At 52.7% G+C, this 22869-nt stretch overlaps 3 protein-coding genes across 4 annotated transcripts in view; 1 reads left to right on the forward strand and 2 right to left on the reverse strand.

The window, feature by feature from the left end:
* LOC146333431 (ADAMTS-like protein 5) overlaps nt 1-10037 on the forward strand; it is a 37762-nt gene extending 27725 nt beyond the window's left edge. The window contains exons 8-12 of the mRNA XM_084825970.1: nt 408-491; nt 2691-2854; nt 3260-3518; nt 6704-6775; nt 7824-10037. Of these exons, the coding sequence (XP_084682096.1) occupies nt 408-491; nt 2691-2854; nt 3260-3518; nt 6704-6775; nt 7824-8128 (884 nt within the window). The 3' untranslated portion in view covers nt 8129-10037. The remainder of the gene's footprint in view (nt 1-407; nt 492-2690; nt 2855-3259; nt 3519-6703; nt 6776-7823) is intronic.
* Nucleotides 9941-14325, reverse strand: LOC146333432 (3-galactosyl-N-acetylglucosaminide 4-alpha-L-fucosyltransferase FUT3-like). Of its 2 annotated transcripts, none has more exons than XM_084825973.1 (2): nt 14151-14325; nt 9941-11473 (listed from the first exon to the last, which is right to left on the reverse strand). In XM_084825973.1, exons 1-2 carry the CDS (start codon nt 14167-14169, stop codon nt 10374-10376), a joined length of 1119 nt encoding a protein of 372 aa, XP_084682099.1. In that variant the 5' UTR covers nt 14170-14325; the 3' UTR covers nt 9941-10373. The 2 variants fall into 2 exon arrangements, with proteins under 2 accessions (XP_084682099.1, XP_084682097.1); XM_084825971.1 differs by lacking the exon at nt 14151-14325 and adding an exon at nt 11938-12091.
* A 3559-nt stretch (nt 14326-17884) lies between these two features.
* LOC146333433 (kelch-like protein 23) lies at nt 17885-22631 on the reverse strand. Its single transcript, XM_084825945.1, is given in 3 exon segments — nt 17885-18248; nt 19125-19545; nt 20940-22631. Coding segments are annotated over 3 exon segments (1644 nt in total). The 5' UTR covers nt 21850-22631; the 3' UTR covers nt 17885-17935.
* Nucleotides 22632-22869: the final 238 nt, after the last annotated feature.

The raw sequence follows: 22869 nt of genomic DNA on the forward strand, positions 1-22869 counted from the left end.
GGGACCAGAAGCTGCGGAAAATTGGAAATAAAAAAGCGCAACACTGCAGAGTTTTTAATGCTTCAGTTCTGCTTTGGAAAGACCTGCAAATTTCAAACTCCCAAAATCCAGAGAGAAATTCAGTAGAGGGGAATTTTGGAAGCATCCCAAGGTGTCATTTCTGGGGATATTTCTGGATATTTAGTCTGACGTCTCGGGAAGTGTTTTGCCTGGACTCATGTGCCATGCTGTGAGTGCTCTCCAGGCCCCGGCCACCCCAGTGCTGTCCTCTCCCACCCCCACCCCTTTCACTCAAGCTGCCTCCCCCTGGGCTGCCAACAGAAGCAGCCACCCCACCCATCTCTCCGCCTCACATGTCCCTCCCTCTCCCCCTACGCGTGACCTGCCTGGCTCTGATCCCTCGGCAGGTTTCTTTGGGTACAAGAACGTGACCCGGATCCCGGCTGGAGCGAGGCACATCAAGGTGACGGACCGCAGCCGCAACTATCTCGGTAGGTAGGAAGAGGCTGCGTGGCCCGCCTTGCTCCCTCACCTGCGCCTCCACTGTGATACCGGGGGTGGGGGCTGTCCTGGTTCTCTTTTTTCCCCTGGAGATGGATCCCGGGAGGGTGTCCTTTCCGGTTACTTACTTCAAAACTGCATTTGAATAACAGACAGAATTTGTGAAGGGCTGTAACTCCATGGTAGAGCTCATGCCAGCCATGCAGAAGGTCCCAGGTTCAATTCCTCAAATCTCCACGGAGGGCTGTGAAAGAATCCTGCCTGAAACCCTGGAGAACCGCGGCTGCCAGCCAGTGTCAGCAATACTGGGCTGAATGGACCAAGGGTCTGACGCGGTACAAGGCAGCTTCCGATCTTCCTCTTTAATTTCAGCCCTTAATTCAGAACCATGTGGACTAGAATCCTACTTTATTATTTGATTTGGTTATAAGGCAGCTTCCCATGTTGTTCTTTAAAATCAGCCCTTGAATTCAGAACCATGAGGACTAGAATCTTACCTTATTATTAAGGGAAAGGCTGTGGCTCAGTGGTAATGCTCCTGCCTTTCCTGCAAAAGGTCCCAGGTTTGACGCCCAGCAGCACCTCCAGGTAGGGCTAGGAAATATCCCTGTCTGAAACCCTGGAGAGCCATGGCCGCCAGTCAGTGTCAACAGTACAGGGCTGGATGAACCAGGGGTCTGAGTGATACATACAGTGAAATGAACCTCCAGTGTAGCTGCATTTGCACTGTTGTGCATAGTTCCATCAAAACGAATACGGTCGTGTCGGGAAATGACTACGGGGCTGGAGAAACTCCGTTATGAGGAGTAGGGCTGCCAACTCTGACTGAAGTTATTCCTGGAGATTTCCTCCTCCCACCCCCTGCACTCATATTTTACACAATACCAAACTATTATGGTGTAGGGAAAGTAGGCAAGGAGAATCTTCCCTCCCTCTCTCGTACTATTAGAAAGTGAAGTTACCCATGATGGTGAATGGTGGGCGATTCAGGTCAGACGGAACGAAGTCTTCAGAGTTAATCTGTGGAACTCTGCCACAGGATGCAACGGGCGGCCACTGGCTGAGATGGTTTTGAAAGGAGATTGGACAATTTCAGGGGCGAGGAGAAGAGGTGTTGCTCTTGGCCACAGTAGCTAGATGGAGGGGCCCTTGGTGTGATCCAGCCCTTGTGACCATAAGATCTCCAAGGGACCTGACCAAGGCTTGGTGCAGAAGCAAGCATTTCCCTTGCTGGGCAGACGTTTTTATGCAATGGCCCCTGGTTTTTGAACACTTAAATCTGCTGTAGCCCATTTCTGTTTTGATGCTGTTTGTTTTATTTATTTTATGGGATTGTTTTGTTTTTCTCATTGTTGTACAAGCCGCCTTGAGTGATGCAAATGCATTGGAAGTGGGGGCAGGGGGTGGGGGGTAAGCTTTCTACATAAATACATAAATGCCCAACAGCGACAGGGACTACCAGCTGAATCAATCTGAGAAGGGATTGCAGAAGTCAGGGACCACAAACAAGAAGGCCCCATCTTGACATAATCTCTGAAAGTGGAGGCATTCAGAGCCTCCCATGATGATATGGGCAAGAGGCCTCCCCAAAGAGATGGTCCTCCAGCTACCACACTGATCCCACACCGCTGAGGGCTTATAGGTCAAGACCACCACTTTGACTTGCACCCAGAAACACACCATGAGGGGATGAAGACCACTGAGTACTGGAATCTCAGAATGCTAGAGTTGGAAGGGGTCTTGTAGATTATCCAGTCCACCCCCTGCTCAGTGCAAGAGTCTGGTTTAAAGCATCCCTGACCAGTGGCCTTCCATCCTCTGCTTAAATGCCTCTTGCAGAAGAACCCACCACCTCCCAAGGCAGCGTCTCTTGCCCTGTTAAACAGCTCTCCGTTAGCCCAGATCTGCTTCCTGTTGGAATTTCCACCCATTCATAGAACCCTTGGTTCCATTTGTGCGTCTCAACTTATGTATTTGGTCTTTACATGATTTGCTATATTTATATAGCCGCCTCACAATACAAGTTATCTGGGCAGCTCATTGAACACTGAAATGTGACATAGAACAATAAACACGACTAAGGTTTAAAACAGGGGCTTGGCACTTCGGCAACCTCGCTGCTGCTGGCTACTGTCAGTGCCGTTTCCTTGCTCCGGACTCCTCATGCCTCCCGCCTTCCTCCTGCCCAGCTCTGATGAACTCAAACCAGCGGTACGTCATCAACGGGGAGTGGTCCATCGACTGGCCAGGCGTGTATGATGTGGCTGGCACCAAAGTGCACTATTCTCGCACGGGCGATGTGCAAGAGAGCTTGGAGGCAGCCGGACCCACCCAGGAGGACTTGTTGGTCATGGTGAGACAGGCCAAGAGAGCCCAGCAGAAGTCAGGAGGGGGAGGTGGTGCCTGCATGGCTGTGAGCTGCCATAGCTGAGCGGAAGTTTGGGGAGACCCGTCTGAGCACTGGTGGCCCGGGGGAGGGCAAAGCCGCGGGGTCCCCACTTTGCCTGCCTGCATCCCACTGGGGCATCTGGCTGGAACTGAGGTGCTGGAGAGGGTGGGCCTTTGGCCTCATCCAGGAGGTTTCTTGTTATGCTCGTTCAACCAGCAGGCAAAGCAGAGCACAAGGTCTGGGGCGCAGGCAGGGGCTGCTACAGAGACAGGAAGCTGGGCTGGTGGCCACACATAGAGAGGATTATTCAGGGGGTGCACCCTGGGTGCACAGACACTACTGGACCTCACCCCCCACCTTCTGTGTCAGGCCCTCTTCCAGGAGCACAGCACGGGCATCGAGTACCAGTTCTGGCTCCCGACGGAGCAGTTCCATCACGTTCAGAGTGACGCCAGCCCCCTCCGCCAGCCACAGGCCAGGGAGGTCGAGGGAGGTCCGCCAGGAGAACCCCCACCGCTCCCACAAGCCACGGCAGCAACACCCCAGTTCCAGAACATCCGGGATGTTGCCAAGAAGATTCCACAGGGGGAGGTGCCACTGGCGCCAGCAAGGGCACCTGGCCAGCCAGGTAGCTCTGAGGCCCACTCGGGGGACAGTGGTCCTGGTCCTTGCAGGGTGGGGTGGGAATGGCTCATTTTCCCCAAATCTTCTCTTTATATCTCTTCCTGTTTCACCTCCTGTCTCCCAAGTACCTTGGAGGGGATCTTCTTGGGGTGTTTTGGGGAGGAAGGGAAGGAAGGGAGGGAGGGAGAGAGAGAGAGAGAGAGAAAGCTTTGTATTTGCAAGTAAAAAGTTGTGAATCTTCAGGCTAAGGAACATGGATTATGCACCATGCCAGCCCTGAACTCAATTCTGTCCACAGCTCCCAGGGGTTTCAATTCTGCCCTCTTTCTCTGGCATTGACACCATTCACTGTCCTGGTTCACACAATCGATCAGCCTGCTGTGGCTTAAATAACCCACAAGGGCTGAGGTGCGTACCGGCACGTGCGGGTGGCTACTTCGAATATTCAGCGTCCGGCTGTGACTTGTTGTGTCATGTGACCCTGGGGCAGTGGATCATTTGACCCTCACATAACGCAACAACAGACCCAACAGCCCTTGCATGACTCACAGTTTGCATGATGCAGCAAGCTGCGGTGGAATATTCAAGCTGGCCTCCTACACATGCTGGCATGCACCGCAGCCCGTTGTGGCTTAAACAACCCACGGTTGGCAGTTGTGATAATTCAAACCAGGTCAATATGCACCACACAAGAGTCCATGGGCGGTTTAAACAACCCACGGGCTGTCAGGGACGAGCGGGAGAGAGGGGACACACGGCCTCCAGCACGCCTGCTGGTCCAGTTCAACGCCGCACCCCACAAGTGGCTCCTTCACAGGTTGTGGAGCGTGTCATCCGGATCCAGACCACCGAGGCTTTTTAGGGGCTAAACAACACAGTGGTTCACCCACGGTTTGTTGATGGGCCCACCACTGGGTTACATAGCCCCTAAGTTTTAAGCCTCAAGGCTGCAAGATCAGCCCCCAGTCGTGGAATCAATCCATGGCACAGGATCCATACAGTAGCTGCTGGGGTCCCGCAGGGCACAGAAATGTCTGCCTCTGACTTCTCTTCAGTATGGCGCTTCAACACTGAGGCCAGGAATCAGTTTTAGTGTCTTGTTCCACCAAGCATCTGGAGACATTTTAATTTATTTTGCCTGTTCTTGCCAAGCAATGATTTGGACTCCTTGTACCCTCCAGGCTGCAGAGCTGTTTTGTTTTCATGTGTTTTTTAAATCCTGTAATTCAAGATGAGATTTCTGACCCAGACAAGTGCAGACAATTCACCCGCTTGCAACTTAATTAGTGCGACTGGGACGTGGCTTTGCCGCAGAACCCATAAAGAAAGCCGCACGATTATGTTCAGCAATTCGGAGACCTTTGATGTCCTGGAATCCTCCATCTTTCACTTGGAGCTTGCATCTTAGCGCTAAAGGTTTTTTAAGGATGGGCAGATGCGGTCTCCTCCTCTTCCCTTGAGGGCAGCCTGGGAAGGAATTGGATCCTTTGTCGTGTTGTTGTTGTTGTTAGCAGTGGTTTTGGTCATGGTCTGTACTGATGTTTTCATCATTTTATTATGTTTCAGTATGTTAATGGAGATTTGTTTTTACCTGTTTTCTATTTTGTAAGTTTTAATAATGTTGCTCTAAGTTGCCTTTAGTCTTTTGAAAGTCAAAAGCGACTAAGAATTCAATTTTCATAATAAGACAAGAATATTTTATATGAGTTGTGGGTCAAGGGAGGGTTTTTCAAGAATGTATTGTGTCTCTTGGAACCTGGTGAGAGAGGAGGCAGAGAGCAGAAATGACACAGTCGAGTGGGCTGTGGGGTGATAGAAACTGGAATTTGGGAGGAGTGAGATCAAGGTAGATGGAGGCTGATAGGTGCACAGTTCTGGCCGCCCCACCTCCAAAAGGATGTTGTTATACCCTCTGCACCAAAATCCTCCATCTGAGAACTGCAGGGGTGCAGGCATTTTACCCAGGGTTAGTATGAGGTCATCAGAGACTTTCGGGTGAACACAAGATGGGGGTTCACAATATGAACTCTCCAAAAGGTGTCCCAAAGTCTGCTGCTCCCCATCAGGTATCCACTGGTGCTGTTCCACAGGATTCTTCCAGGGAGCCACCAAGCACTTTGTGTCCCTTTCAGACTCACTTCCAGAACACAAGTCCCTTGGAAGACCTCATCGGGGGGGGGGGGATTCCCCTGATTCCCAAAGGGCCCTCTCCTTCCAGAAGAGCTCATCCACCTGGCGATGTCTCCTTAACAGAAGCAGAGTCCTCTGGAAAGTCTACTGGGTCCATGAACCCTTTTCCAACCAAACGTCATCTTATAACCAAGAATCTTAGAGGTATCAGGAACCCCTCAGGTGGCACCCAACTAACCACCCACCAAAACGTGCACCAGTATTGTAAAGTTTATAAAAGTACTGAAAAGGGCAACCAAAATTATTAGGAGGTTGGATTGCATTTCCCATAGGGATAGACTACAAGGTCTAGGTTTTTTTTTTAATTTAGAAAAAAGGTGAATAATGGAGGGATATGATAGAAGTATAAAAATTATGCTTGGGGTGGAGAAAGTGGGTTGGGAGATGTTCTTCTTGTTTCATAATCCTGGAGCCCAAAGGAGTCATCCAATGATGCTGAAAGGTAGAAGATTCGGGGACAGAGAAAAGGAAGGGCTTCTTCATGCAGCGCCTTCTTAAACTGTGGAATTCACTCCTGCAAGATGTAGGGATGGCCCCCAACTTGGATGGCTTTAAAAGGGGTAAACAAATTCGGGGGGAGAAGGCTGTATATATATTTCCTCCTGTATCTAAGGCAGTATGCCTCTGTGTGCCACTTGCTGGGGGACACGAGCTGGAGGGTGTAAAGCTGTTCATGCCCTGCTCCCATCCATTTGGCCACTGTGGGAACAGCTCCGGGAAGGCAGAACTTCTGAAAGCTTGCAAGCATATACATGTCATGCAAGGACAGAGGTCAGGAGGAGGAAGAATTGAGGGTCAGTACTGAAGGTTTTGGAGATAGCGAGTGAGCAGGTCTGGAGAGCAGGGGGAGGCCAGGCTGGAGGGAGCAGTATTCTGAGGCCGATGGCAGGGTCACTTGGGATTATTTCAGTGTCTGTAGCCAATATAGGGTTGCTCGTCTCTCTCCGTACTCCCTCGCCCCATATCCCCCTAAAAGGCTTTGTCCTCCTTGTCCTGCAGGAAGGTGTAGGAAGTGCGACATGCCAAAGGGGAAATCGCAGCGCATCCGCCATTACTGCAGCAGTGACTTTGGTACAGACCTCTCCTCCTCCAGGGTTGGGGTGGTGGGAGAAAGATCCTGCAAACCAAGGAATCCCAAGCCCTGTGTGGAATCCATGTTTCCCCCCACGCTTTTTGGCTTTAGAGTTGATAGCTGCATAGAAAGGAAGGTTTGGGAGGCAGCATTTTCTTGAACTGTAGTAGGGAGGGAGCTAGCCTAGTGGGCGGAGCACCTGCTTTACAGGCAAAAGGTCCCCGGTTCAGTCCACAGCAAGGGGAAGATCCTTCACCCCGAGTCTTGGAGAATCAGGGCTGCCAGCCAGCTTATACAGCCCCCAGCTGGATTGACCATCGGTCCAACTCTGTATAGAGCAGCTTCCTAGATTCCTATTTAAACTAGCCCTTTATTTAGATCTATAAGGACTAGAATGTTTGCTTGGCTCTGGGTTCAAATCCCACATAGGCATAGCTAATAAGTACCCCTCAGCTACAGTTCCACCCTGGAAAAATAGAATGGGGCCAGGGTGACATTGTGGGTACAGTGTTGGCGAAGGACCAGAGGGAAGCGGGTTCAGATTTCCACTTAGGCACCAGGTGAATTTGAGCCTGTTGCTGGTTTGTCTTCTCCAACCTGACCCCCTCCAGATGTGTTGGAACTACAGCTCCCACAATCCCCCAACCAACCTATCTGGCTGGGGATCATGGGAGTTGTAGTCTACCACATCTGGAGGGCGCCAGGTTGGCGAAGGCTTGTTGTGATCATAACATTGGGTTAATTGAAGGGAAAAGTAGGATAGAAAGGCAAAGCAGCAAACACTGGCCAACCTCACAGGGCCGTTGCAAGGGCAAATACAACAAAGATGCAGCACTCACTTCAAATGGCAAAGTGTTCTATAAATTAAAACTAGAAGATAGGTCTGAAACAGTGATGGGGAAAGCAGCAACTTCTGGAAGTCTCGATGGCGGGGGTTGGGCTCGATGGTCTTGTAGGCCCCTTCCAACCCTATTATTCTGTGGTTCCCACCCACGGCCGGGCTGCCTTTCCTTATTCTAGTGCTGTCTCTCCCCCCGCCCTCTGCAGTTTTCCGAGCCCGGATCCTCTCGAAGTGCTACATCGGCGAGGAAACACGCTACGATGTGCAGGTGAAGCACACGTACCACAACCGCTTCCCCATCGTCCACCGCGAGTACGTCTGGGTCTCCAACACCTGCGACTGCCCCATGCTGGCGGAGCGGCGTGAGTACGTCCTGATGGCCCGGCGCCATGTCAATTTTGAGCACACCCTCAACCGCATCCTGCTGCAGCACGGGAGCTACGCTCGGCCCTGGACGCCCCGGGAGGACCTGCAGCTGCGGGACGTGCCCAAGCACTGTGGGATGCCATGAGCCAAGCAGCCGCCCAGCTCCCCCTGGCCAAGCGGGGACGCCGGCTGGGCTGAAGACGGCAAAGACAGCAAGTCGGCACCGCTGGGAGGCAGAACTTCTGGCTGTCCCCCATGCCCCAAACTCTGCTGCGGAAATGGCCATGCAGCGGGGATTTTGGCCCTCATCAGCCTCTGTCCGTAGCTTGGGGAAAGCTGAGGGTGCGTAGACCACGCTTTGCTGCTCCTGTGGACTGTGCGGCTTGTATACCAGTATGGGTGAGACTTCATGGGAAGGGAAAGCCACTCTCTCATGCACTCACTCTCACAGGCACGCGCACGCGCATCTAAATACTCCAGGAGCTGCGTTGGGAAGGGGAGGGAGCATTAATACATTTACACAAATGAACAGGTGTCTTTTCCAACATTGCTCATGGATGTTGACATGGGCTTCATGTGGACGTAGGTTCAGAGGGGTCAGTTCCAGGGCAGTCCAAGTCCCACATGATTCCAGTTCAAGCTGGAAGCCTTCTGCTGGACCACCTTCACTCTTTCTGCTGAAAGTAGAGCCCACCAGATGTGCACAGCCAGAAGATGACATCTCCATTTTGGCCTCTTTCAAGCGTTTCCTATCACAAGGTTCGAATCTAAGTCATTCTTTTAGTCACCAGAGTTCCAGCCAAGATGGCGGAGTGAGCACATCAAGGTGGACTCCTACAACACTGCCCGCCCCCCCGCATGAGATCTGCAATTTGGCGGGGGGGGGATTGGTGCTCAGAGAGTTAAACACAAAACAATTCTAAGGGTGGGATAATCTGTGCCAAACCTGTTTCTTTGTGCCCAAACCAACCAGATTCCCTGGAGCTCACACAACTCCCCCCCCCCCGCCCCAATTTATAACAGTGGGAGAACATTATGCCCATGCTAAAATTAGCGGCCCAGGATCTCCTGGATGTTAACACTTCAGTGTCTACCGTACAGCCATCTGTGCACCTCTGGGAATCCCCAGACTGTTGCCAGGCATGTACTGCAATAAAGTGTTTTTTGTTTTATCAGCACAACTCAGGCTTTGCATGCAAAACATCCCAAACTCAGTTTCTGGCATCTCCACTTACGGCTCTTGGGGGCCTGCGGGGCAGCAATCTCCCTTTAAGGGATCCACATTTAAATCCCACCTTCCCTCCATGAAGCTCAAGGCAGTCCACTGGATTCCCCCTCTGTTGTATCTGCACAACAACCCTGTAAGGTAAGCCAGGCTGAGAGGGAGAGTGATAGCTGAGCATGGGTTTGAAGCTGGGTCTCCCCAGTCATAGCCCAATCCTTTAACCTATACATGCTTCTCCAAAGGCAGGACTAGATGCAGCAGATGGAAATGGCAGGGAAGCAGATTTCGGCTAAACATTAGGAGAAACATCCTAACAGAGCTGTCGGGCAGTGGAACAGACTGCCTTGGGAGTGGCGTGTCCTCCTCCGCTGGAGGGATTTAAGCAGAGGGTGGACGGCCATCAGTCAGGGAGGCTGTAGCTGCACCCTGCAGAGCAGAGCCTGCACTGAACGGGGTTGAACTAGACGATCTCAAAGGTCCCCTCCAACTCTATAATTTACACCATCTCGTATAAGACCTCAGAGCACCACTGCCACTCATTCTGGGACCTAAAACAGTTCCACTTAAGAGGAAGACAGCTCACACTGAGAACAAACATTCTCAGTGCACATTCTCTGAGGACATTCTGGAAAAAAACACCCTTGGGGACTGTCTGAAAGGGAGGGTGCCGTGGACAGTGGAAACCCCGCCTCCCCCGCTTCCGCTTTCCCTCATACCTCTGTTCATCCCCTCCACGTGCGGCGTTTATTTCTATATTTATTGATACTTAGCCTGCTTCTCTACATCAAAATGTGAGCTTACACTCATGTGCAATAAAAATAGCAATGGCACATGAGCAATTATGAAATAATCAACAAGCCAATGAAGAACTGACAACAGTTAAAACATCAAGGACGCCAAATTAATTAAAGACGCAATCCTACGCAGGTTTAGACGGGAAAAAGTCCTACAAGTCCTGGCGTGCTCGGAGTTGTAGGACTTTTGTCTCTCAACACATGCATGGGGTTGTGCCCTTCGTGAATGCCCAAAACTGGACAGCCCGTCTTTCCACACGGCCTGCCAAGGGCTGCTGGTTAGGAGCTCGTCTTGACCTCGGCAGCACTGTTCCAGGAGAGGTCTGCTGGCTGAAGGTTGCAGGTGCTGCCTCATGCCTCGGGCCACCGCCTCACTTGAACCACTGGCTCAGCGCCAGCACAGTCTGGTATTGCGTTGGCCTTGTTTGTAAGGCCCAGCATGCTCTGCAGTAATGAACATCCCAGGATGAGAGTCCAAAGGGTCTCAGCCATGTGCGCCACTGGAAGTAGCCCTGGTACAGTGCTGGGTTCTTGTCCAGCTCATGTAGGAAACTGGCCAGTGCTCGTGCTGTGGGGAAGTCATCGACATGGATGAACGCCTCTGGGGGCAAGTAGCGCTCGTAGTTGCTCCGTGGCGGTCCCAGGACAACCGGCACGGCCCCAGAGACCAAGGCATTTTTCCAGAGCTTCTCAGTGATGTAGTCCTCGTGAATGGAGTTCTCAAAGGCCAGGTAGAACTTGTACTGAGACAACGTGGCGCGGTGCTCCTCCTGAGGAAGAGGCATGTGATGCCTCCCGTACACGTCCACATGGATGTACTGCCTCAGGGCCTTATAATATTTCACTCGGCGGAGGTTTGGGTGCCAGCTGCTGACTGCCCAGGCCACCAGCTTGGACTTGGGCGGGATGGTGAACTCCTGAGGCTGGTCGAGGACTTCCAGCCACCCGTATGGGGTGAAGATATCGGAGTCCCTCCGGTAGGACATGGTGAGGTTGAAGAGGTTGTCCATGAAGTGGAGGTTGTGGGAGTTGTGGGGAGACTCCAGGCTGAACCAGATCCAGCGCTGGGACGGTGGTCTTGGCTCCTGGGGGAGCATCTTGGGGCTCCTGTACACATCTCTGTGGTGGATGATCACCACATCGGCCTCTTTGTACCACCTGCGGTCGGCCGTGAAGTGGCAGTCTGGGATGCCCAGGACCTTGGAACATCTTTCAATGGAGGAAGGCCTGTTAAACGGCCAGGTCCAAAGGAGGATTGTGAGGTTTGAGGGTCCCTCATCAGCGAAGGATATGTTTTTAGGCTCTTTTGCTGGCAGTAGCGTGGAGGAAACGGAGACCAAAGAATTTGGTTTCGTAGGATTTCGGCTGTAGATGAAGAACACTGTGCTTATCATTACCTGGAAGAGAACTAAGGTGAGAAATTTCCAAGATACGGTGGGTTTTGTCTGTCTTTTGGACTCTCTGGAGAGGTCTGAGAAGAGAAGAAAACAGCATAGAGTGTACACAGAGCCCTGCTGGATCAGAACACAGTCCATCTATTCTAGCATCTTTTTCTCTAACAGTGGCCAGCCAAAGGCCTCCAAGCATGACCACGGCACAAAGGCAATAAAAGGTAGATAAAAACCTCTTAAAAAATTAAAACTCAGATTTTACAATTTGAAATAGTATGTATGTATTTGGAACATCCATAACATTCTAACTTTCTTGTTTAAAAAAGCAGCATGGTTATTATAATTACATCTCATCACAGACATGCTAAACTGTACACTTAGTCTTAGGAAAACAAATGAATGGCTCTGTCTCACCCATACACATTGGTAGGTAACTCAATCAAGCACTGGCCTTCATTTCAGATTTTCATCCTCTAAAAATGGCTCAGTTGTGCAGCTCAGTGGCAGAACCCCTGCTTTGTAGTGATGTACGAAAGTCACTTACCTGGTCCCGCAGCTTGCTTCGCGGTGGGGGGGAGGCGCTTCAGTTCTCCCCCCGAAGTTCAGGCCGGGGGAGGAGGTGCCTCGCCTCGCCCGGCCGAAATTCAGGCCGTGGGGGGAGGCGCCCCGCCTCGCCCGGCCGTAATTCAGGCCGGGGAGAAGCACCCCGTCTCCCCGGCCGCGAAATACAAAAGTGAATTTAAAAAACACCCGTGATAGGCTACGTAACGATTTACATAGCCTATCACGGCTAGATTTCCAAAGTCAGCCGTGATAGGCTACGTTAATCGTTACGTAGCCTATCATGGGTGACTTTGGGGGGGGGGAAAAAAAGCGCATATGCAAATGGCGGCGCCCATGGGCACCGCCATTTGCGTTCCTTATTTGGGCCTGGGTAGTCTACGTAAAGATTTACGTAGACTTCGGCAAAAATAATACGCGCTATTTGCGTTGCCCTTATTTTTGCCGTAGTCTACGTAAATCTTTATGTAGACTACCCAGGCCCAAATAAGGAACGCAAATGGCGGCGCCCATGGGCGCCGCCATTTGCGTGTGCACTTTTTTTTTTTTTCCAAAGTCACCCGTGATAGGCTACGTAACGATTAACGTAGCCTATCACGGCTGACTTTGGAAATCTAGCCGTGATAGGCTACGTTAATTGTTATGTAGCCTATCACGGGTGTGTGTTGTTGTTTTTTCATTCACCTTGTAATGGTGGTGGTGGCAGCCAGTTGGAAGACCGGCCGCCGCCCCCGCCGAAATGCCACCGGGACCCGCTGCCGAGAGGGACATTCGAGGGAGGTAAGTCCCATCCCGGGGGGGGCGGGGGGGTGGAGAATTTCACCAACAATTTTGGGGGACCGAATGCGTTGGCATTCGGCCTCCCTGAGATTCGTGGAGAAATTCACGGCCATCCGTACGAAAAGTTCCAGGCTCAGTTCCGGGCATCATCTCCAGGTAGGGCTAGGAAAGGATCCTGCCTGAAACTCTGGAGAGCCATTGCTGCCGGTCAGCGTTGACGGTACTGGACCCAGGGTCTGACTCTATATCAGGCAGCTTCTGATTTAAATGAGCCCTTTATTCAGAACAATGAGGTCCGGAATCTTAGCCTTTTTAAAAAAGCGGAGTGCTAGCGCCCGTTAGGTGGACCAGAGGTCTGACTTGGTGTCAGTCATCTTCGTGGTTTTCTGTACAAAGACCACCAGCTGGAGAGGACTGTTGTTGTCTGTGCCCATGTGGTGGTGGAGCTGGGCCAAGCAAGGCAGGGGAGTTGGGACAAAGAGACCACGTAGGAGAGGACAGCTGGAGGCAGAGTAGAAAGGCACAGTGGAGTGGAGTGGAGACAAAAAAGGGAAGAAATTATGGTACAGACATGGCTTCTCGTTCATATAAGAAGAGCCCTGCTGGGTCAGACCGTGGGTCCACCTAGTCCAGCAGTTCACACAGCAGTGGCCAACCGCCAACCTACGGGAAACCCACAAGCAGGACAGGGGTGCAACAGCAGCCTCCTGTACAGGTTCCCCAGCATACTCCCCCTGATCCTGGAGGGAGCACATAGCTATGAGGACTAGTAGCCCTGGATAGCCTTTTTCTCCATGACTTTGTCCAATCCCTGTTTAAAGCCATCGAGGTGGGTGGCCATCAGATGTGCCAAGGCGTGAGAAGGGGTGACATTAAGATCAAGCGGCGATGCCAATGCTGGCACGGGAGGGCGCACCAATGGTGCTGGGGCAGGAGCTGCGCATGCGCGTGCCCTTAAGAAGGCATCCATGGATTGCGTAGGGGCCCTTTCACGGAATCATGCGATTGCTTAAGGAGGCTCTTCCACTGAAGGAGCCGCCCCGAAAGCCAGCGAGCTCCGCTTGCATGCGCATAGACAAGCACTCCTGGCGCCCCCCTCTTTAATTTTTTTTTTTTTTACAAAATACAACATGGGGAGACATTTGGCAGAGATTTGTTTGTCTGGAGCAGCCATTCAGGCCCACATTGGGATGTAGAAGGACCCAGCATTGGAGGTGGGAGTCCTTTTGCCAATTTGGGGAGAGGGGAATTGAGCCTCCAGTCTACCTGTGAAAACCAAACGCAAGCGGGCCGTGCTTCCACCTTTGTGCTCATGGGGTCTTCTTGGGTGGCCATCATTGGGAGCAAGACAATGGGGCCACTGGCCCAGCTTGGCCTGACCCAGAAGGGCAGCCTTGACGCGCACCGCTGACTCACCTTGCTGGCCGGCGTCCATGGTGGCCCAGTTCTGCAACAGCGCTCGCAACAGAGCCAAGCCTTCACCGCATCCCCCAAGGAGCCCCGGGCTCAGTCCCCCCTGCAAACTCCAGGGCTCAGAGCAGGGCCTGCTGGGAGTCGTGGTAGGGCAAGAGAGGAGGCACAGAGGCCTGTGGGTGGGAAGGAGGAACTGCCGACATCACGGGCTATGAGGCTAAAGGGTGGCTTGGGGGGAGGATGTGCTTTGCACACAGAAGAACTTGGGTGCAATGCCTCAGTCGAGGGCACTCAGGCAAGCCAGGCTGGGGAAAAACTGGTCTGAGGCCCAGGGGTGGCCCCCTGTCTGCTTTTGCAGAGGACCCACCTCTAGCTGAAGCGCTGCCCAAGCCATGTCCAGCTTAAAGCCCAGGAACCCGAAGAACTCTTGCCCACCCACCATCACCACCTGGACAACGGACTGACCGGGCAGGCACACAGGCCCCATGATCCCGCTAGAGTGGGGTGGACTGCATTTCTGTTTAAATACAGTAATTTATTTCTAAAGACACATCTATGCATATCAGTTTGCAGATGCACGTCTGCATCTTGCTTTTGGGGTGACATATTTCCTCTTTTGGGGGCGAGGCACCACCAGTGCACAACATCAGGCCACTCTTTTGGTGCTAAACAGGAGGCTGGTGGTTTGTTTCCTTCTCCAAATAACTTTGCATTATGGATCCTTCCTGCACCACAGCGGTCTAGGCTCTGCTGGTGTCCTGAGGGATCCAAAAGGAGCGGGAGGGGGCAGGATGGGCAGACAAAATGGGTTCTGCCATGGAGGACCCTGGAATACCAGCTGGGGACAGCGGGTTGTTCTGAAAATAACCTGCGTTGCTTAGCTTATTTGCAGGGTGGGTTGCTGTGTGGTGTGAGCCCAGCCTCTGGGTCCCCTGAGGAAGGAGATGGTGCTGAGGGGAGGCCAAAGTGGCCACTTCCCTCTATTTCGACACCAGTTAGTCTGGTGTCAAAAGGAGGACAACATTATCTGCTATATAGGTACAAGGGAAGCTGCTTGGGGTTCTGAAAGAAAGGCAGGATATTAAGAAAGCACCTGGCTCTACCCTCCTTGTACAGTGACAGGCAGACTCTTCTAGACACCCCAGAACATTTCATCTTGTTCCAATGTTCCAATATAACTTGGAAGCCCCCTGAACTATTTTTACATTGTAGGATGGGGCACAAATACATTTCTGCCCCACGAGAGGGAAGTGCTTAGATGTGGCCATATGAAGCATGCTCTGAGCCCCTTCCTGCCAATGGTGCCAGCTCAAACAATCCCCTTTCCTCCCATCTTTCTCCTCGATGAGGTCAGGAGGATGCATGCTGAACAGCAACGCTGCCCATGAGAGAATGCTAGCCCAGCTGCTGGTTCAATTTGCCCATTTCTAAATGAACCTTTGGTGAGGTTAGAGAGATTAGTGGCTTACAGAGATGAATTGTTTGGAGATATTTATCAATTTCTTTGTATTCATGTTAGTCAGCTAGGTGAATACTGTGGTTAGTTGGGCATTACACCAATCTACAGGACTTCCTTTGCTATTTATATATCCTAGTATAATGTAGTTGTTTGTTATTGGTAGTGGTGGTAGCAGTAATTTAGACGGTAGCCTTTAACGCTACTCATCCATTATGTGCGCAGACCCATTTTCCAGGTAAGAGGCAGACGGAATTCTGTTCCATGGTACACTTGCAGAAGATGCCTAACATTTGGACATCTTCACCAGCTTGACCAGAGACAGCTGTCCCATCGCCTTCCTCTTTTTCCCATTCGCGCGCCAGGCTCAAAGGACACCCTGGGAGCCCCCTAGATATTTGGCACCTTCTTAGTTGGGCACCCAGAGCCCGGGAAGAAAAGCCCTCTGCGGCACAGCATCGGCCACTGGGTGCGGGAGCAGCATGTGCGGCGCGAAGCTGCGCCAAGGTCCTGGATCAGGCCAGGACGTGACGCTGGCCTGAGGCGCTGCCCGTGATGCCAGGCCACACACGCAACAGACTCAGCAGCTCCTTGGGTGCCTCTGCCTGCCTGCAGGGCCGAGAGGCTGTGCCGTCCAGAGCCTTGGAGCTCCTGGCCAGCCCGCATCCCCTCCTGTCGCGGTCAGCCTGTGAGCACCAGCCCACCAGCGGTGGAGCCCACAGCCTCTACCCCACTTGAGGACCTGGGTGCTTCGGAGAGCCACCAGCAGCGGCCGAGGAGGGGCCACACAGAGAGCAAGTCCGGGACCTAGGCAGCAGATGCTTCCGCCTCCCTCTCAGGGGACCGTCCCCCCCCCCCTCCCCGGACTGGCATCTTTAGCAGAGCGCCTGGCAGCATGGATGTCCAGGGGCTGAGGGACAGCTGAAGGCCCTCCAGGCGTGTACTGGTTAGTATGGGGACCCGGCTGTTGCTGCTGTAAAAAGCCAGCAGACGCAGACACATGTGGAGACCTGACAAGTGGGGGGTGGAGAGCAATCCCCGCGCCCCTTGCCCCACTGTTTCAGGGCCCCAGCAGCCTCTCACAGCAGGCAGAGCCTCTTGGTGCAGCCCTCAGCGCTGGAGTGGGGCTGGCGCTGCTGCTCCCTTGGCGTGAGCGGTGGTGCCCCTGGGCTGGCCTTTTCTCAGCCGGAGGGCGCTCCACAGGGTAGGACCCCGGACGTCTTTTGGCCAGGAGGACCCTCCCTGCATGAAGGAGCTCAGGAACGCCCCACTACCTCTGCTCGGCTGTGCTAAGGGGCTGGTGGTACCTCCAACTCCTTCCCAAGGGAGAAAAGGCCGCTGAAGGCTACTGCAGTTCTCTCCCCGCCACCGCCCCATATCTTGCTCCAGCTGGGCATGACTAGCCAGAGCCAGTGTGGTGTAGTGGCAAGAGCGTTGGACTGGGAGCTGGGAGATCCGGGTTCTAGTCCCCACTCGGCCATGGAAGCTCATTGGGTGACTTTGGGCCAGTCACACACTCTCAGCCCAACCTACCTCACAGGGTTGTTGTTGTGAGGATAAAATGGAGAGGAGGAGGATAATGTAAGCCGCCTTGGGTTCCTTGCAAGAGGAATAAAGGCGGGATAAATGCAATAATAATAATAATAATAATAATAATAGCTGGTCTTCCAAAGAAACAGGAGTTTTATTTCCTTGGAAATTATTCCTTGTTCGCCTTAAGTGTGGAACCGATGGGGGTGGCCGTAGAACAAGCCCTGCTCACTATTGCTACGTTTGCTCCTGATCTGTCATGCATACCTGGCTCCAGGTGGAATTCAGCCCCCACCCCACCCGCCCGGCCTTGGCTCAGACAGGCAGGCTGCCCTGCTCCTGCTTCCCCAAGCGCCTGCACGAGTATCCAATCAAAAGACTATTTAGTACATTCTATACCTACTTTATTTAGCCTTCCCCCCACCATTTAAAAAACAGTTTGAAAACTGCTTGGAGACGGAGGCAGGAAGGTGGCTTTGTGACTGGCACAAGTTCGTGATTTCTCATTGAAAAGGGCAGGGAAGGTCACCCCCTGCTGGGAGCCCGTCCTTCAGGAGACGCCCCATACCTGGGGTGAGGGTGTTCACGGCGGGCTAGCTGCTAACTGACACCACCTGGATGCAGCCGGATCCCCCCTTCTCCCTTTCGAGATCCCAGAGAGAGGGCTGCTCCCACTTTGAGAGCTGAAGGGTTGCTTGTCTGCAAGCGTTTCACACAACTGGACTCTTGCAAAGTTGGCAGCCATAGAAACTGCATCAGCACCTTTCTCCCAGAAGGGCTTGGGCGCACCCCGACGTGTCCATCACGCCCACGTGTCGAATCTCCGTATGGAGGCGGTCGCATGGATGGGGAGGGGGCAGGGGAGTCTGTTGTCCACCTCCTGGCACAGGTCAAGATAGGGGTCCAAGATCACCATGTTTGGGATGGCCCCGTTCCCTTGCCTCTGCGCCAGGAGGTAAATCCGTCCGTTTGCTGTGCCGCAGCCCTTAAAGAACTTCCCAGTCAAGCACTCCTCATCCACTGGTGTCCATTCACCTGTGTCCATGTCAAAGCGAAAGGCACCCCCTCCGATGGTGTAGATGGCACCGTTCAGTGCTGTGACACAGAGGTCATACCTGAGGGCAGGAGGAAAGAGAAGAACATAACTCGGGCCAGAAGGGAAAACCCTCCAAAGCACTCTGGAGGTATTCCATGGAAAGCCAGTGGGATGGAACAATGCCCCTGTAACCCTAAGCCAGCCTGAGTGTTGGTGCTGCCCCACAACGGAACTTAAGAGTGCCATCCAAGGCATGTTTGGACAGAAAAAAGTCCTACAACTCCCAGCATTCCCCAGCCAGCACAGCTAACCCTAAGAGAAGTCAGCTGCAGAGGGCTAATAACGATACGTTTGATCATGTTGTGCAAAAGGTTTTACAAATTAAGCCATACGGTGTGTTTGCTGAAATGCTCTATATTTGGTGTTATCAACTTGGTCCTTGGTGTTATTTTAAGAGAAACAGGATTTGGTTTTATTATAGCCATGTTACAACAATGTCCATGTTCCATTACAAAGGCCGTGTTATTTTGCACAGCTGTTTTTCATGTTCAATCTTTATGATATATCTCAGTCTTTGAGGGCACAATCCCATGCATGTTTAGACAGAAAAAAAAAATCCTACAACTCCCAGCATGCCCCAGCCAGTTACGCTAGCCAGGAAATGCTGGGAGCTGTAGGACTAAGCATGCATAGGATTGCACCCTATTATTTTGTAAGACTATCTTGTCTATAAATTGATAGTGTGGAATTTACCTTTATAATGCACCTGAGAAAAGTCAAAACATGTGGGCTAAATAAGACATTTCTGGTGCACCTTTCGCTTCTTTTCTGCGCTGATCTCCCCTTCCCTCCTTTGCCCACAAGGAATCCCAAGAGTTTTCGCTCTGAAAGGAGCCTACAGGTCAGGCATAGGTCTCCCAGCAAAACCACCAGAATGGCACAAGGAAGCTGTGACAAGCCTCAGCTAGGAAGTGGGGAGAAAGAAACGACATCCCAAACGTCGGTCTCTACATTCAGCCGCTGCACCGCCCGGCACACGTCTCCGTTCTCATCCAGGCCACAGATCACATAGATTCGCGTCCCCACGCTGACTGCCCCAGCGCGTTCCACGGGGTGCACCAGGGGCTTTGTGCTCTCCCATGCAGGATCTGTTGGCGCCAGGCGCTCCACATCTGGTGTGATGCCCTCTTCGGTGCTGCCGCCCATCACGTACAGGTGGAAGCCGACTCCCACGGCGCAGTGGCTATTGCGAGCCTTCTTCATGGCGGGACCTTCCAGCCAGCTGTCATCCCAGCTGTTGTAGATCAACACCCAGTCCACGCTGGACCAGAAAAACTCTTCCCGGAAGTATCCACCCGTCACGAAGAGGAAGTTGCCTGCGGACAGAGCACAAAGCCATCTGCATGCAGGAGGAGGACACACCATCCTGGTTTCCTAAATCTGAACGCCTCTTCTACAGGGAAAAATGGCCACTTATTGTTGCTACCCATGTGCAAATTCATTATGAGATCAATTAATCCACTACAGCTCATCTGATAAATCAACTATTAACGCTATAACAGCAGGGCATACCCAGTGCAAGTGTATTATTTCTATCAGTCTCTTTTTAAAAAACAATTTATAATCAACAGAATAGCTAACAAAATATTAAAAAATACAGTACAAACCATTCAACAGTACAAACCATTCCAAGCAGAAAGAAGAACAATCTTGCATTATTGTTATAAGCCACCCTGTGAATTGAAACGGTGGAGCGGCCTGCTAGAAACATGGTAAGTCAATGAAACCGGTGTCACTGCAGGGAATGAGCAGTGGAGGCGGCAGCGAACAAAAGAGCAGCCCTGCTTGATCAGGCCCATGTAACCCGACATCCTGCTTCCAACAGTGGCCAGCCAGATATGCCCAGTGAGAAGCCCATGGGCCAGTCCTGATGGCAGCTGCCATGCCCTGCTGTTTGCCCCAGCACCTAGAACCTCTTCTCTTCCTTTGCCTAATCTTCTTTTAATAAGGACACAAAAGGAACCCCTTGACAAATCAGACCAAAAGTCTGCCTTGGTCAGCATCTCACTTCCTGTGCTGGCCAACTGGATTCCTCCAGGAAGCCCCTGAGCTCGGTGTGGAGGGAGCCCCCTCCCCTGCTGGGGCTTCACTCAGCCACTTGTATTCAGAAGTCGGCTCATGACCTTTAGCCATCACAGCTAGTAGCTGTCAGGAGACCTCTCCTCCCCCTCCTCCAGTTTGTCTAATCCTCTTCTGAACGTACCTGTGCTTTAAGCCAGGCCCACTGCTGCTTAGAATCCCAGCCTCTGGTTATAGACTGGTGAAGAGAATCCACTCTGCTCATGTTCAGAGGACCTCTCTTCTTCCCATTAAGCCCTAAGATTGCTTCGCTCTGGCAATGGAAAGGGCCCCACAGGGCTAAGCTGGGGCAAGTCTTAGCTCAGGGAGATCCCAACGCAATTCCCAGCAATGCTGTGTGCTTGGGGGGAAAGGACTGGGAGTTTGGCATCCAAGTACTTTCCTTAGTATGGCCAAGGGCTTAGCTCGAAGACAAAAGATAAAGAAAAGAGTGCTTTTGAGCATGTACAGAGTGCAATTTAATCCCCTTGGAGTGAGTTACCACAGTTTGACTCCTGCATCACAGGCCAGGGTCACAGCAGGCATTTGCTCCTGGCTCTTTTCTCCTGGATACGAAGCATGTGCCCCTCCTGGCCAACTGGACTGCAGGGTGGGCGCCCCGGCTGCCCTCCTCCCGGGCCAGGAGAGTTACCTACTGCGGCCACAGCATACTGGGTGAGGTTCTTGCGCTTGAGCGGAGAACAGGCCTGCCACGCGCCAGTCTTGGGGAGAAACTGGAAGAGCTCTTGCTGCTCTTTGTCGTGCTTCCCAGCCAGCACGTAGAGGGTATCATAGCTCCGGCCAGTGCAGGGGGAGTGTGCCACGTCCCTCCAGCTGGGGGGTGGGCAGCTGTCCAGCTGCTTCACCAGCTGAGCTGAGACGTCCTGCCCAGGGCGCTTGCTGCGCTTCACCAGGAGGTCCAGGAAGGAGAGGCTCAGGAAGGGGACTCGCACCAGTCCCACCAGCTCCAAGAAGTCCTGCTCCCGGCCCGCTGGGTTCGTGGCCACCCACCGCATCACTGCATCAAAGACAACATCCTCTCGTGCCACAAAGAGCTCATCACTCCGCAGCAGGCCCAGCAACGTGTCCTTGGGGAGCTCCTTGAACTCCTCAAGGGCCGCCACATCGGCCCAGTGAGTCAGGGCCACACAGAGGGCTGCAGAACGGAGCTCCGTGCAGGCGAACTGCTGGGCGTAGGCCATCAGGCTGAAGCAGTTGGAGACGTGGAGCTCCCTTTCCAGAAATGCCTCACAGCGCCTCTTGGCCCTGTCACACTGGAGGAAGTCAGCTGCCTCGAGCAGGCTGGCGATGTTGTGGCGTGTGACATGGAGGGTGCCCGTCCGGGTGAAGCCCAGAAGGGCCTGGAACGGTGCGGCCTCAACCCCCCTGATCCGGATATGCCGCTGGGTGCGCTCCCGGGTGCCCCCGAAGAACATGGCCTCGAAGTAGCGGCTGTGGCAGGCTAGCGCCCACCTGCTGACAGGGAAAAGCTTTTCTCCGACTTCCAGGACTGCGTCGCCGTCTGGGTCTGCCTGAACTGCTGCTTCCTCCAGGTGGTCCATGCGAGCGGAATAGGAACCGGCTGTGCTCAGCTAAAACCTCCCACTGCTCAGTGTTCTTGGCTTCCACAGAGCCCTTGGCAACACGACTGGCAGCAGCATGGGACCGATATAGCAGTGAGTCTGCCCCTAAAAATAGAGCCCGCCTTGTGCCCATGCCTAGCCGCTCTCACCCCGCTCCCTTGTTCACAGCTTGCTTTCCAGTGGATTGTAGCAGCAGAGATGTCGAAGGCGAATGCTCATCTGTGAGACACCCTATCACTGCCAAAGATGGACTTGTCTGCATGCAAAAGGATAAACCGACACAGACCTGGCATCAGGAATGGTGCCATGCAGAAAGCAGTGGGAGAACATGCAGTCTCCAGAACACTCCAAGAGGGAGGCTTCAGTAGGAAACCACCAAATCAGAACTTCTCAGAAAGCTTGACTGTTTCTGTTTGGCATGAATAGGGACTTTGTTTTCCTGTCCCATTACAGGTGTTGGTTTGCTTAGCCATGCTAGGATAGTTGTGGTAGCCCCAGTTACTGCTTGCCATGGCACCTTCCTCCAGCCCCCTGAACATGCTAGAGGTCAGGGGGACTCCGCTGAATGGGGTGAGCTGTCATGTGACACCAAGAACTGGGTAGAGGCACCTTCTGTGAGCAGCACCCTTCTGTCCACCTGGATTCAATCCACGGTTTGAAATTCCTCTCTCCAGCCACACACCTGCCCACTGAAGGCAACACGGCATGATTTGGGTGGGTGTGTTGTAGAACCCAGAGTCAGAGACCACGGAGTGAAGGAAAAAGAGATTCTTTATTTAACGCGCGGGCTTAAGGCTGGAATCATTTCCAAAGAGCGAGAAGCCCCGAAATACATCAGCACATTGGTTTTATAGACATTGTGACACATATGAAACGGCTCCTCCTCTCTCTCCCGTGTGGGGTTGCAGTCCTCAACATTTCTTCTCCTAGCACCATTGTTTATAATACAAGAACTGGGTTATAGGGTAGCCATGATAAGGAGAGAACAGCGGAGAACAA

Source organism: Heloderma suspectum, chromosome Z, assembly GCF_057233095.1.
Source record: "Heloderma suspectum isolate Gila_16-S chromosome Z, 16-S_ref, whole genome shotgun sequence".
Lineage (NCBI taxonomy): Eukaryota > Metazoa > Chordata > Lepidosauria > Squamata > Helodermatidae > Heloderma > Heloderma suspectum.